The 15,978-nt window shown below is 36.3% G+C and overlaps 1 protein-coding gene across 9 annotated transcripts in view; it reads right to left on the minus strand.

The window, feature by feature from the left end:
- Nucleotides 1-10,900, minus strand: part of st3gal3b (ST3 beta-galactoside alpha-2,3-sialyltransferase 3b) — a 53,915-nt gene extending 43,015 nt beyond the window's left edge. For 2 of the 9 annotated variants that reach the window (XM_042718033.1, XM_042718032.1), the window contains exons 1-2: nucleotides 10,612-10,899; nucleotides 2,095-2,243 (exon numbers count right to left, since the gene is read on the minus strand). In XM_042718033.1, the coding sequence (XP_042573967.1) occupies nucleotides 2,095-2,203 (109 nt within the window). In that variant the 5' untranslated portion in view covers nucleotides 2,204-2,243; nucleotides 10,612-10,899. Of the gene's footprint in view, nucleotides 1-2,094; nucleotides 2,244-10,611 lie in introns of all 9 variants that reach the window. The other 7 variants (XM_042718030.1, XM_042718035.1, XM_042718037.1 and 4 more) reach the window with 7 other exon arrangements.
- Between the last annotated feature and the right edge of the window lie 5,078 nt (nucleotides 10,901-15,978).

Consider the following 15,978-nt stretch of genomic DNA (forward strand, 5'->3'; position numbering starts at 1 on the left):
TAAAGGGCATCTATTATGCCCATTTTTACAAGATGTAATATTTGCCTTGGGTGTCCCTAGAATGTGTCCGTGAAGTTTCAGCTCAAAATATCCCACAGATTATGTATTATACTATCTGGAAAATTATAGACAGCAAGGGTCCAAACACATTCAAGGCACAAAAAGGTACCAACATGGACAAAATAGTCCATGTGACATCACTGGTTCAACTGTAAATTTTATAAAGCTACAAGAATACTTTTTGTGCAAAAAAAAAAAAAACTTTTTACTAATGACTAACTAATGACTTTATTCAACAATTCTTCTCCCCAGAATCACCCTCTGCCTCCATTATGGCAAGTACCGCGACGCATACCTATGCTTTCCTTTGAACGTAAACAAGGCATAGCACATGCATGTTCTAAGTCAGCAGCATCATGTACATGAATTGTTTTTGTGCAGATCAAAGCACGCACATGTGTTGTGGTACTAGAGTGACTGGGAGAAGAATTGTTGAATAAAGTCATTATTTTGTCTTTTTGTGCACTAAAAGATACAGTACAGGTCAAAAGTTTGGAAACATTACTATTTTTAATGTTTTTGAAAGAAGTTTCTTCTGCTCATCAAGCCTGCATTTATTTGATCAAAAATACAGAAAAAAAATGTAATATTGTGATATATTATTACAATTTAAAATAATTGTTTTTAAAGAACATGTGATACTTTTTTTTAGGATAATTTGATTAATAAAAAGTAAAACAAATAAAAAATAAAAAAAGAAGCTATGTTTTTAAAATATAAATATTTGTAATAACAATATACACTACTGGTCAGTAATTTGGGGTCAGTAATTTTTTTTTTCTTTCTTTTTTTTTTTATTAAAACCAATACTTTTATTCAGCAAGGATGTGTTAAATTGATAAAAAGTGATAGTAAAGAAAATATATTATTAGAATATATATTATTAGAATGTTTTTTTTATTTTGAATAAATGCAGTTCTTTTTAACCTTTTATTCATCAAATATATTAGACAGCAGAACTGTTTCCAACAACTCATAATAAATCAGAATATTAGAATGATTTCTAAATGATCATGTGATAGACTGGATGTTACATGTGACACTGAAGGCTGGAGTAATGATGCTGAAAATTCAGCTTTGCATCACAGGAATAAATTATTTTTTTTAAAGTATATTCAAATAGAAAACTAATATTTTAAGTTGTAATAATATTTTACAATATTACTGTTTTTTCTGTATTTTTGATCAATTTGTTATATATTGGAGTTTTTGCAAAATTGACGCGTTTCCATTAGGCGTATTTTCAATTCGCAATTTTAATTTGTGTAATTTGAAAGGTAATGGAAAACACAGCTTGTGTCTGCAGCCATTTCCAAACAATGGAAATGTGTTTGGTAAAGTAGGGCTACTGCTGTACACAAGACAACCCTCTGTTGTGTGGTCAAAAGAGTGTGGAATACAGCGACTGAAGGACACTCTAAACTGACATGCAAATGCAAATACACATCTGTTCTCCTGCCATAAATAAGTCAACTATTATAACATCTCCCACCTAAACAATCTCAAAGAGAAGCACAGTGAGCTGAAGCTAGAATAAACTTCAGTTGATTATCCCTCAATAAAACTTGTGTGGTTCCGCGGACCAGCTACAAAATAATACCTGCACAAACATTTGAACAACAAATATTTATCCACGCAAATCCCTACCACGCCTCCAAACCATTTACACAGACTTAAAAAGGAGGATATTTGAAAACATTGCCATTAGCAGTTTTCCAAATTCTCGCCCGATTGCTAAATAAAAGCTGAATTATCCACCTTGAGAAGAGAAAAAAAAAAGAAAAAAAAAAAAGACAAAAACGTGACCTCTTTGAAAACAGTAATGCAAAACTTGTGAGCCTACACAAGACTCATCTGACCTAAACAACCTGCTGTAATACAAGCATGCAAGCGGACTGTTAAGATTAATAATTTAACTGACAGAGGGTCTAACAAACAAACTGTGGCAAACATACATATTGACAGACCAAAAGGCACCCACGTACGGAGAGGTCACAACTTGAAAGATAGATGGCAATGGGAGGCAATACTCACGTGGCTTCTGGCCCCATACGTGCAAATGGAGCTTCCCAGAAGAGTAATAGATGAACCCCAAGACCAGCATGGGACACAGGACGAACAGTAGTTTGTGTGCAGGCTTCATGTTCCTCAACCATTCACATTGTACCGTGTTGTTATATCACCTAGGAACAGGACAGAAAAATCCAGGGAAGCTGAATCACATGTTCACAGCATGCAATGAAGCAGACAGACTCCCATAATTAAAGGGACCCTAATATAGCTTTTACATATTTAACTTCCTTTAGTGAGTAATGTTGCTGTTTGAGCGTGAGAAGGATCTGCAAAGTAGCAAAGTACAAGGGGTGAAGAGTGATGAGCCACCTCACGCCCGGCTTTCCGTTACTCAGAGATGCGCAACGCTTCTGCTGTGGATTCATTTGGATCTATTTTCATTTTTTGATATAAAGCAAAAATAGACAATAATGTCTGAAATGTAAGTCACTTCATATTTACTTCTTGTTTCTAAACTGTACAAAAATCAATTTCACATTTACAATCTGATATTTGGGAGAAACAGCTTTCCTCTTTCTCTCATATTACTTAATTGAATGTAAAAAACAAGAAATCATACATACAAAATTCACTGGTCACTGTCAATGCGTGAGAAAACAGACATGTGGAGTGAGTGTGAGAATAGTCCTCATTGTTTGAGTCTCATTCTGGGACTTAAGTCCCTGGGTGGTCCAAGCATGCGTTTCTACAAGTTAATACAGTGTTGTGTTGTATTGCATTTTGTTAAAGGGGTCATATGATGCGATTTCAATTTTTCCTTTCTCTTTGGAGTGTTACAAGCTCTTGGTGCATAAAGAAGATTTGTAAAGTTGCAAAGACTAAAGTCTCAAATCCAAAGAGATATTCTTTATAAATTTAAGGGTCAACCACACCCCCCCTAAAACTGCTTGTTCTAACATGCCCCCACATCTCTACGTCACTATGTGGGAAGATTTGCATAACGCCGCCCAAATGTTCACGCAAAGATAGAAGGCATAGCTTTTATTCTCTCTGTTGCTCCAGCTGCCATGTTGTGAAGTTGACGTGAAACTGTGTTTGTTCTTCCAAAAGAGGACATGACTAGAAATCAGTGGTTAAGTTGTATTTCAACACTGTTCCAGAACAGTTTAACCCAAATATTCTGATGTGTGCTCCGCATTTTATGGAGGATGAGGACTGTTTCCTGAACCAGTAGCCTGCAATGCATCTGTGGCACAAAGGCTGTTTCTATAAAGTTGGGCAGTTCAAATTTTGCAAGGACAGTCTGCCGCTTCTGACTCACAGTCTGTAAGTAAGTTTTTCTCATATTTAAATAATTTGCCAATGATGATTCAAAGGCGAGTTTTGAGCAGTAGAGTATACTTGTTGTTTGTTGTTTCTCAGATCACGAAGGTAGACATGGTTTTATGTTTATGCAGCGCGATACGCAACGCAACGCGTAAAAATTGTTTGAAACGGTTTGCGTCTCCAGTACGCACTAATCCACAAATAACTTATTTGGTTTATAAACGTGCCTTACACTCCCTCTGACGCAAAATAAACCAATTTCCTGAGTTATTCAGTTACATTGACTGAACTGCTAAAAGAGAACCGATGATGGGATGTGCACGAGCAGAGCAGTTGGACTGAGTCTCGTGCTGCTGGCCTGGAAGACGGCATAATGTGTTAAGGGGCGTAACATTTCCGTCAGACGCTTGAGACATTTGGCCAATCACAACGCACTGGATAGCTGGCCAATCAGAGCACACCTCGCTTTTCAGACTGATGAGCTTTGTAAAAATGGACGCTTTTCAGAAGGCGGGGCATAGAGGAGAAACTATAATATACATTATATGGAAAATAATGTTTTTTTAACCTTAAACTGCATAAACACATTGCATTACACCAAATACACAAAATAATGTTCTTTTTAGCAGCATCATATGACCCCTTTAAGAGTTCGAAATTTAATAGAGTCTGGGGTCGTGTTAAGTATTGTGATAACACCTACAAATGGAACTCACACACTACATATAAGCTTGCAGGTGTAGATGTTTGTGAAAGGTTTTCTCTGTTTTGGGATGGGATTGGTTCTTGTTAAATTAGACCTTATTTACTACAAAATTTGTTAATACTTTACTACAAGTTAGGGATAGGTCATTTTATTATTCATGCAACAATACCGGTTACTGTAATAGTTTTCATTAGTAAGCATTGCTATATGATTTTTGTCTAGTGCTCTTATGAATGTTTTGGCATGACTTTGTGAAAGATAAACTGCTACTTGTTCCAAAGATCTGTGTACTAGTGTTTTTATGCTACTGTTTTTTGTTTTTTTTAATAGTATTGATACCGTTTTACAGATAATTTTTTTTTGGAAAGATACTGATACTGTCATTCAGCAAAAAATTCATTATATTCATTTAAAAAAAAAAATGCAATAAAAACCTTTATATTGTTAGAAAAAAAACTATATTTTAAAATGACATTTATAAACAGTACAGTTAGTTAATTTAAAACTTTAATAATATTTCACAATCTTATTATTTTATTGTATTTCCTAACAAATAATTGCAGCCTTAGTGACCATAAGAGACTTCTTTCAAAATCAAAAATTGACTGACTTTTGATTACAGTGATCATAGCATAATGCATTTGGAAACAGAATAAGTTACTAGTTACTATGTAACAAGAAAACTGAAAAAAAACAACAACACACAAGTCTAAAAGAACATTTACTACTTTATGTTAAAAGGAAAAAGCTTGTAATATTTAGAAATAGAGAATACAAAAGAAATAATAATAATAATAATTATAAGTAAAAAAGAAAGTAAACTGACCCACCATCATTCAAGAGCATGATATAGCAGCAACAGGTGTAACAGGATAACAATGCACATCATAAATAATAATCAATTAAATGTGTTCTTACTGCAAACTGTATCACAAAACCACCAACAACATAAGTAAACATCCCCAAAGGGAACAATCTCACTAACTGATGTTTAATGTTTGAAGTTAGTTCACACAGGCATCTCAGTACATTACCAACAGGCATAGTTCACCACATTAAGTAGGGTCCTATGAAAAAACAAACAATTTAATTAATTAAAATTTTAACAATAATTGTGGCATATGAAATGCATTATTTCTTTCAGAACTGTATTGCACTGTATATCATTAATGTTATTATTACTTTTATTTTGGCAGGCTATAGTCAAGAGCCTTGAGTTTCTGTGTGTATCTTACGATAGTTTTATCACAGAACATGATGAAATGCTCGTCAAGTGAACTCATTCACACAGAGACACACAACATGCGGACTTCATATTTAAATCACAGCCTTTATACGGTTTAATATTCATAGACACTAGTCCATCCATACTGAGATTTAATTCATTGTAAAGTGCTAGGCCTACTTTTCTGTGTTGTTTGCAAATTCCATTTTTATGACTGGATTCAGCGGTTCTGTCTGTTTTTCGTATTGTGGAAATTGTAGGATCCTAATGAACATGTTTCAATAACATTTGAGAACTATTCCTTTTACTTCATACACAAACCAGCTCTCAAGACAAACAACGAAACAATACGTTTTGGCGTGTCAAAACAAAATTTTGTAAAAGTAATGACAATTTTCTCACTGAGATTTGGAGCTAAAAAAAACACACACTATAAAATGGTCAAGGTGAGGCACATTAACTTGCTCTCAGTAGTCTATTCATAAGATTCTATATTTTAATCAGTTTCAGGGATATTTGAAAGAAGGGATTCTGTTTATTTTAACAGCTTCCAAAGCTTCCAAGAGTTCAAATATACAATATTGTTAACTAGGTCTACATGTTTGAAACCAATTTTATGCCACCTAAGTGTAGGCTAGCAGCTGTCCCCACACATTGTATTCACACCAATAAACCAAGATTTGTCTCACCTGGATTGTTTTGAGTATTAGAATTATCTATAGTTACAACATGTAAAGCATAGTCATAGATCAAGAAGTATCCACTGCTAAGGGGCATATTTAACAGAAATCACTAACAGTACCTCAAACGTTAAAATATTTAAGGTCTCTCACACTTGAAATAGTTAACACTGGGTAATTCTAAACCCTGATTCTGGAATAGCATATTTTATGTTTCACATTACTCATACTTTAACCGGAGTTAACAAATAATCCTGCTTATTCATAATCTGACGTGTGACTCTATACATTCCTAAACCCTGGGTTACTGTTCTTATTTGCATATGTGTCAACAGTCATGACTAGCAACAAATTCACATTTCAGCCACATTGAGAACCCAGTATCTATAGGATTTACAATTTACTGAAATGTATCATGTCTCATGTAATCACTCAGTCAATATCTCAACCATCGAAAGATGCCAATAAAACAGCTTGTGATCAATACGTCACTTAACGTTGCATTTACCCCAGGCAAGTTATCTAGTGTTCACGGTTAGTTAGTTAGTTATAATATATAACTGGGCTACTGTACATTTTTTTATGACTGCCATATTCTCAAGTGTTTTCCATGCAAATTAGGTGCACGTTTTTATCATGTGTAAAATTACTGTTTAGCGGATAAATGCAGCTTGTTTTTTTTTTTACTCCAACAATATACTATAGGCGTACTATTTACAGAACAGTAATTTTTCATACTCAATGTGCTGTTGTGGTAGGCCAGTTTCAAATCGCATATTTGGCACACTGTCTTTGTCTTGTCCTCAATCAATTTAAAGGGGTCATATAATGCTGCTAAAAATAACAAGCATGTGACTGAAATATTACGCCCCTTAACATATTGTGATGCCCTGTCTGGCCGGAGCGATGAGACATAAACATAAAACCCATTATAAACAAGATTTCTAGTCGTGTCCTCTTTTGGAAGGCCAAACAAAGTAGTGAAACAGCATCACACACCGTGGCCTTGAGTGAGCGGTTGCAAAGACTAAAGTCTCAAATCCAAAGAGATATTCTTTATAAAAGTTAAGACTCGTCCACAACCCCCAATAACGATCCAATTTTGTGAACGATCCGTGCTGGTCTGAGGCCTAGAGTGAGCAGAGGCCGGCTTGAGAACGGATTCTACGAAGGAGCAACTGATGAAACACTGTGCAAAGTTGATGTATTTCCTCAGCGACCAGCACGGATCATTCACAAAATCGGATCGTTTTTGGGGGTGTGGACGAGTCTTAACTTTGATAAAGAATATCTCTTTGGATTTGAGACTTTAGTCTTTGCGACTTTACAAATCTTCTTTATGCACCAAGAGCTTGTAACACTCCAAAGAGAAAGGAAAATTTTAAATTGCATCATATGACCCCTTTAAAGTGCTCCCACACAGCTGAGGTCTTTTGATTTTTTTTTTTGTCTTCCGTATTATCTTATTTTTGATTTTTTTTCATGGGCTATTCATAAGCCGCTTTTCCACTATCGGGTATAATATCAATAAGCACAAATGTTTCCTCCACAGACCAAACTGTCTCAGACATTTTCTTCTTTTTTATATTGAATGTAGCGTAGCTGTTTACTTGGCTGTTTGATCAAATAGCATGCTTCTGCTTATTTAGCCAGCTACGGTGAAACTGGTAGCTAGGCAACAGAGTGGTAACGTCACGCACATGCACTCTAACAGCACCGAGAATGTCTAACCGTGCTGAGAATTCCGGGCCAAGAACGGTTTGTAATCGTGCAGCACGGTACCATGCTCATGTGGAAATACAGCTGTAACCGTACCTGACAGTTCTTAGAACTGTTCAGCCCGATAGTAAAAAAATGGCTATATTCAAGAGCGAATAAGAACTGTTTCGCGGGGCATCTGAGGTGTTCAAAACAGGTGTTTAAGACAGCGTGAACAACGAGTTCACATGTTTGAACAGACACATACACAGAATTATGTCAACAGTACCCATCTCGACAACCATTCTCGAAAAACGCAGTCGGTAATGTTTAAAATGGATGTAAACAGCTGAGAAAGAAATCGGATGTGTATCATTACACTGGATCCAGGCAGTCGGTTTTAAAGGGACAGCAGCCTATAAATACGTGCTGCTGAATATTTCACTAATGTTAATCAAACAACAAAACAGCTATAACAAAGATTAATCTAAATTTAATTTATACAGTGAAAACTATGCAATGTTATTTTACACTTAATTATAAAATTTTTGTACCTAAATAATATTGTTTACACTTGCCTTTACTCATGTTTGAACTTTCTCAGACTATATTTTTTGCAGTGGTATATGAAAAAGTACTTAAAGTGTATGGAAAGCAAAGTTACAATGATATAAAATTAGTGTCATTAATTAATTAATTAATTTATTTTTTGTGTTCACACTGATGTTAAAATTACATTTTCTGATTTGTAACATTAATTTTTATGTAATGCTAAAACACTGCTGGTCACTTTCAGAAGTTATAGTGATTCTTTCTTTTCCGAGAAAGAATGTGAAACAAACTGCTTTTATAATTTCATTTTTAAACATTTTTAAATATAATTTAAATTGATTTTACACACTTTAAGCAATATCGTATAGAATATCGAATTTCACATTTTTAACAAGGTATCGCATATCGCATTTTTCTTCAATATCACACAGCCCTGCTCTGGAATAATCAGTTTGTTAAAAGTGGAGGCCTGCAAGTATTTTGTCTGTTCAGTCATTCTGCCACCATTTATTTCAAACCTTTAGTTGTTTAGCACAACATTAACACTGCTTTCTTCTATACAGAGAAAATGAACAGTGACCTAGTGCTTTTAAATGCATTATAAAAGTAGTCCATACGACTCAAGTTATATTTGTCATCTGAAGCCATAGGACAGCTTTGTGTAAGAAACAGTTCTCAAACATCATTCATGTCTGTTTACGCATTCAAATAGGCCAGCAGGGGGAATATTTTCAGCAAATACCTTTCTTCATAACTGTTCTTCACACAAAACTATGGTATGCCTTCAGAACACTTGGAAAATAGTCCAGAAGTAGTATGAGCCAATTCCATGACTATCATTTATGGTTCATTTTTGGAGCTTGACTGCTACTGGTCATCACCCCCTTACACTACACATAAAGTAGCATGAACATTCTGCTAACCACTCATTTGATGACATGACTGAAAAACGTACAGGTTTTCAACAACACAAAGTTAACCCATGGCAGCCTATCAAAGAGAATGGAAACAATTCCTTGTATGGTGAAAAATGTAGCACCTCAAGGTTGATCTAAGTCTGTTACAATAAAAAGATCAAATATGTTATTCTCAAGAGTATAACGATCATTTAAAACAACAATACGTGCTATAGAGATGTTCTCCTGTATGAAACCTGAAAACCTAAAAGTCAAAGAACGCATGCAAATAAATTTAAGCCTTTCCCCTAGAGTTCGCACACGAACTACGAACATATTCAACTAATATCTGATAACCAAAAAGTGCGACAACACATTTTATCTTCATTATGTTGAGTACATCTGTTGTTAACAACTGAAAACATAAATACTTTTGTGAAATGCTTTGCATTAAAAGTATAAATAACACTTGCCAACTACGTTGCCAAAACAGTGACATCAAAACATTCTGGCTTAACTATCTATGTACACTGTGTGTGGACAGTGTAACTCACAAAAAAAAAAAAAAAAAAAAAAAAAATTCACTCCATTAGTCTAATGTAACGTGGCGTTTTAAAATCTGAGACGCGAAAGTCCAGATCCATATGCTGAACGCTCATCTGGCTATTCGGTTCTTCAAAGCACAAGTGACTTGCTGCCGAAGCACAAACAAATACATTTTGATAATGTTTATCTGTCTAAAAGTATGCAGACTGCTGTGTGATAATGGGACTGTGATGTCCCGATATGTTCGGGGACATTCTAAAACGCTTATCGTGAAATACGCTTAACGTGATATTATTCACTTTATATGTGGCGTAAGGGCTCGCTCTTTTGACAGTAGTTAGTGTTTATTTCAAGTAAGGTTTGACAAAAAAAAATTGAGTTTCGTTACGTACGTTAAGCGTTTTAGAATGTCCCTATGTTTGCTTTTCTCAGACTGAGAGCGCAGGCAGGCTAACGGTTTACACTTCTCTGTACTTCACACACAAACCAGCGGGCTGCTCTCAAGATAAACAACACAACATTACCGATACATTTCGACACGTCAGACCACATAAAACCGAGTGTCAAAGGAGGACAGTTTCAATCTGACTAAAATACATATAATGGAAAATACGAAGGAAGCGACATGGATTATGCGTTTAGGGGCCTAAAGCAAAGCAGCCTATTAGCGCTCATTCAGCTAGCCAGCCACACACAAATACAGTCCAGACGGACTAAAACTCATTCACAAGAAAGCAACATACGATACTCTTTTAAAAGCATTCATAAATTCATACATTCAACGTTTAACACAGCGCTGAGTTTGTCTGTTGCGCGCAGATTGAATGGCAGCTCTATGGTAAAACAAACGTCCGGTAGAACGCATATAAATTTCCATATAAATCCCCCCTTCCATCGGTTTCACATTACCTGTCCCCACCAGTCGTCAAAATCCTCAGGTTAAAATGTTATCGACCACATTTTTCTTCTCCTCCGCTTTTATGGGCCATCCTTTTTCGGTAACCAAAAATTGCGAGGATACTTTATTACCTCCTCAAAGCAACGAGAATGAAGCTGCGTGTTGGTTTATTTAGGAATCACCCTCTCTCTCTCCCCACCGTTTTAAGTAAGTGGGAGGTCTACAGACAGACCTCAGCACGGACGTGTCTCAAATTCTAGCGAGTCGACTATTTAGACGGCATTGTAGACGGATTACAAATTCGCAATTTTGGGACATCACCTAGTTTTGAAATTCGGATGTTTGACTGTCCCAACACCCCCACCCCGAAAAAAAAGGAAGTTTGGACTATTAGGAAAATTATTACATTTATAGCTGAATAGGCTAGCCTACAAATGTTACAAATAAATATATACTATTTCGTTTCAAAAATAATTTTCCAATCGCTGCAATAGCCTACATCTAATCACAGGAAACATTTAAGTAAATTAAACTGTAACATTTCAGACTAGAGCATATCACGCCTGCATGCCGATAGTAGGCCTAGCCTATGTGTAGTATAATCGAAGTGATGAAATCCGAAATGAAACGATACTTTGAAACGTTAAGGCTATTGTTCAAAAGAACCGATTCGCAGAAATGACTCGGACTTCCCATCAACTAGTTAGGCAAATCGCCTAATTGAAATAACTCATTTTGTTGTGCCTCCGGTGAATGTCACATGTCGAGTGCTTTGAATATATGTAGTGTTATCTGGCAGTTTCATGACAATGAATGCATCTTTTCACAGGCATTTTGTCTTTCTCACATGACAGTCTGTCGTCGTCAGCTAATGTATTATATCTTTGCAGTTTGGCGCACATGATCGTCCGGTTGGGCTTTTATAGGCTATATGCAGTTGAGCAGCATTTTAGTTTCATCATTGTTTGGAGTAGCTCTACAGATGGTTTAGACCTTTTTTGTTGGAAATACCAACAGAAATATATCTATTTACTTTTAAATGTATTACATCTGGATTTATTTTTTCTGGATTATGGATAAATAGCATAAATAGAAGACAATAAATAGTGATAAACTCTTGTGAGGTGTGTAAATAATTTATAATTATTATTATAGTCCCCTGGTTATCTAAGTTAATGTTTAAACAATCTTAACCCCTGTAAATTGTGTATGTAGCAGTTAAAACAGGTATTTTCTTCTCAAGACAGTGCTCTACTTGATCTGCAAGTATTTTTCAGTGTTTGATTGTAAACTTCTATTACATTAAACAGGCAGCTCAACCAAAAAATTTAATTCTGCCACCATTTATTCACCCATGCCGTTCCAAACCTAAATTACTTTATTCTTCTATGAAGAAGTTCAGCAGAATGTTCATGGGTCTTTTGCTCATACAATGAAAGTGTATGGTGACCAGGTGCTTTTAAATGCACCATAAAATGAGTCCATACGACTCAAGTTACATTTGTCTTCTGAATCCACACGATAGCTTTGTGTGAGGAACAGCTCTCAAATGTCATTTGCATTTGTGTTGACATTTAAATATGACAGCACGGGAATATTTTAGGTAAATCACATCTGTTTTTGTCTGTTCTTCACACATATATATTGTGTGGATGTAACGAGTTCAGAAGATTTGGAAAATAGTTCAGGGGTAATATATGCACATGAATGATTTTCTTTTATGGTTCATTTTTGAAAAACATGAATGATTTTCTTTTATGGTTCATTTTTGAAGCTTGGCTGCTCCTGGTCAACATATACTTACATTGTATATGGAAAAGAGTAGCATGAACATCCTGCCATCTCTCCCCTTTTGAGATGATTGTACAAGTTTTCAACAACATGAGGGTGTATGACTACTGTAACATGGAAGCGTGTGACAACAGGGTTGAGGATCCACTTGCAGGCTTTATTAAGATATTGGTTGCACAGACAGGGTCAGTCATCAGCAAGCACAACAACAGAGGCAAGGCATAATCCATAAACAGGCATAAGGTCAGGGTAGGCAGAAAATGATCAACAAACAGTCCACAATAGAAAACAGTCCAGGGATCAAAACTAGGCAAGGCAAGGACCAAGACAGAAAAACAAGGAACACAGAATGGCTAAATAAACAGGCTAACAATAATAAGCGATGTGTGTGAGTGTGAATGCAACCTTTATAGTCCTCCTAATGAGACAGCTGCAAACTGATGATGAGTTCTGATGAGTCCAGGCAAAGGATTACAGGAAATGGAGTCCGGTGTGAATGGTAAAGGTACGGGATGGAGTGCCCTCTGTAGGAGTTCATGGGCACTTTAGCTGGTGATCGTAACAACTACTATCCACCTAACTACATTAATTTAACTCATGTCTGCTGGGCAAACAAAATGGGAGTGTATTTATTTTTTGGGTATTCAAAGACTTATGATAAGTCAAATCTGGTAAGTTTGGTTGATATGAGTGCAACAATCACTCAGATTTTGTTTTGATTTATGATACCTAAATCCAAATCCACAAAGAAATTATGCAAATAAATATAATCTGGAAGATGATTGCACCTTTCACAATACATATAGTGCTAAAACTCAGTTTTACAGAAAAATTAAAGAATGAGATTTATGAGAATTGTGCACAGTGCAATAGGTTGTTGGTTTGATCCCCAGGTGAGGCATGGACTATTGCCACTGGCACTGAGGCCTGGATAAAGCCACATGACACCAGATTGGCCCTAGGGGAATTATCCCTAGAACGGATACTATATGTTCCTCTGGATAAAATTGTTTGCTACATGACTACTTACAAGAATAAACAAAAAAATGTAATGTGATATTTTGTGTTCTAGGTCAATTTACCCGGTCCAGTCTTATTGTATTATGTACGCACAACACATGCTTTATGTTGAAGATTCTGTACTCAGACTCAGTAATGCAAATTACCATCACAGAATATGTTGAGCTCTAAAGGGCTTTGAAACAAACGTAAAGGGTGGAATACATGCAATTTTTGCAGTCTGGATGAGACAACGCTTGTTGCTGAAAGGCAGGGCCTATCTGCAGGTTTTGGTCAGTAGGAGTTGACAGATTTCACAGTAAATAGTGTTATGTATGATGAGCACAGACTTTGATTTCTTATCTTCAGACCATGCTTCCTTTTATTGGGAGGATATTAAATATTTCCTGTTTTGAGCCAACTTCAAAATTGTTAATTTTCTTAGAATATTGTTTTTAATTATCATATTTTACCATCACATTTGAATATTAGGAAGTTAATAGGAGGTTAATCAGATGCCAGCATGGACATGTTATGTGACATGCCCTCATCTTCTAAAACCATGAGCAAAACTTTGTAAGGTAAGAAAAATAATACAACCTAAATTAAATATGGGTTTATTGTTGAATATAAACATAGTTTGTAATAACCACGTGTTGTGTGATGCTTTGTTGTAGGCAGACAATAAATGTTAAATCAGCCAGGTACTGCTTTATGATTAATGACTTATTAGTTAACGTAAATGAAATAGTTATGCTTGCTAGTAAGGGATCATTAATGATCCAACCTCTGTCTCATATCATGAGAATATCAATGATCACAATGGTCAGAAACCCTAACTTTAAATCATGTCTTGTGGGCTATTAGCTTTGTGGGAGTGAGCAGAGGAACTTGCATTATGGGAGGGAAGGCATTTAGAAAAAGGTATGGGTCACACCCTTAATGACTTCCTGTAGAGTAAGTTTAACACCAAACATTACATTTTGTGTGCTTAACAGAGACAGCAAATTTAATACTTTTTATTTTTGGAATATTAGACGTAGAGAAGAATATAAGAAGTACAAAAGACTGGTATAATATAAACAGTGTTGGGCAGTAACACATTACTTAGTAACGCGTTACTGTAATTTGATTACTTTTTTAGTAACGTAGTAATTTAACACGTTATAATTTTCAAAATAGTAATTAGAGTATAGTTACAAGCCGAGGTCTCTACAGTATACGTTACTGCCGTGTTACATTGCTGACAGAATGCAGTGTTTTATAATCTAGAGATAAAAAGGATGTAGTACACACACTGCCGAGTCAAGTGCCAGTGGATTAGAGACCTGCTCCCACAAGACGAATCCTCTCATTATAACACACGAATTGTAGACATTATGAAAGATTCATCATGCATATATTTATTGTGTTACAACAGTGATTTGTGAGATTGCGATTAACTGAAATGTCTTTTAGAGATTATAAATTCAGCGCTCTTTGCTGGCATTCTGCCAAACCATGCACACAGCTGCCGTTTGCTTCAATTAAAAATAACTGTTCGGTGAATGTTGATGCTCTAATAACAAATATTTATCAGGAGCGTGTATGCTGGGATTTCATAAATTTCTTGGAGAAAAAAGTAATGTAACTTGATGTTGTGATTAACTGAGATGTCTTTTAGAGATTCTAAATGCAGCCTCTTTGCTGGCATTCTGCCAAACCATGCACACAGCAGCAGCATGCTTTAGTTAAAAAATTTAGTTAAATTTATCTGGAGATAAATTATCTGGAGCAGGAACAGCAGAGTGGTGCAGGTCGCTGCGCAGGGTTGAGCTATCAGGTTAGAGTTATTTCACACTGGCACAGACCCATGTGTTTCACTCTCCACGCAGCTCTTTGATCTGCCAAGTGTACTTACACATGAGGATCAGCGCCCCTCGTTTTTAGAGCAGCTCAGTCCTACTAAGGGGATCGGAGCAGAATGCCGTCACCAGTGATTTCAATATCGCTGACAGCTTCGAGTTCAAGTGTGCTGCTCGGGCCACGCCCACACTGAGGTTGCATTCACTGAGACAGACAGCTCTCACTACGAGAGTTTGTGTCTCTCTCTGCTCGCTCACGGTTTTCCTTCTTCAATGAAGGCGGCCCGCCCCTCCCATTATCTGCTACGAGTGGATTTGAGAGAATACACGCTGCACCTTTGATCTGCTTTTACATGTAAAGATCAGCAGTACCCCTCTTCTAATGAGTGGTTTGATCTTTTTAGGCAGACTGAAGGAGAATGCTGTCACTAATAATATTACCACTGACCACTGGCGTGGTTCCCACCTTGGTTCAGAGCAAAGACGCACATGTCCTGCACTCTGAGGTGATGAATTTACTGGCAAAGGTACTGTAGAAATGGTCCCGCCAGCTCAGAGTGAGTCAGGCTTCTACAGCCGTTACTTCTTTGTCCCCAAAAAGGATGGCAGCCTCTGGCCCATCCTCAATCTTAGGCACCTGAACTGCGCTCTCGTGAAATGGCCATTCAGGATGACTACTTTGAAACAGATCCTGTTGCAAATACACCCAGGGGACTGGTTAATTTCTCTGGATCTGAAAATTGC

This window comes from Cyprinus carpio, chromosome B2 (genome assembly GCF_018340385.1).
Source record: "Cyprinus carpio isolate SPL01 chromosome B2, ASM1834038v1, whole genome shotgun sequence".
NCBI lineage: Eukaryota > Metazoa > Chordata > Actinopteri > Cypriniformes > Cyprinidae > Cyprinus > Cyprinus carpio.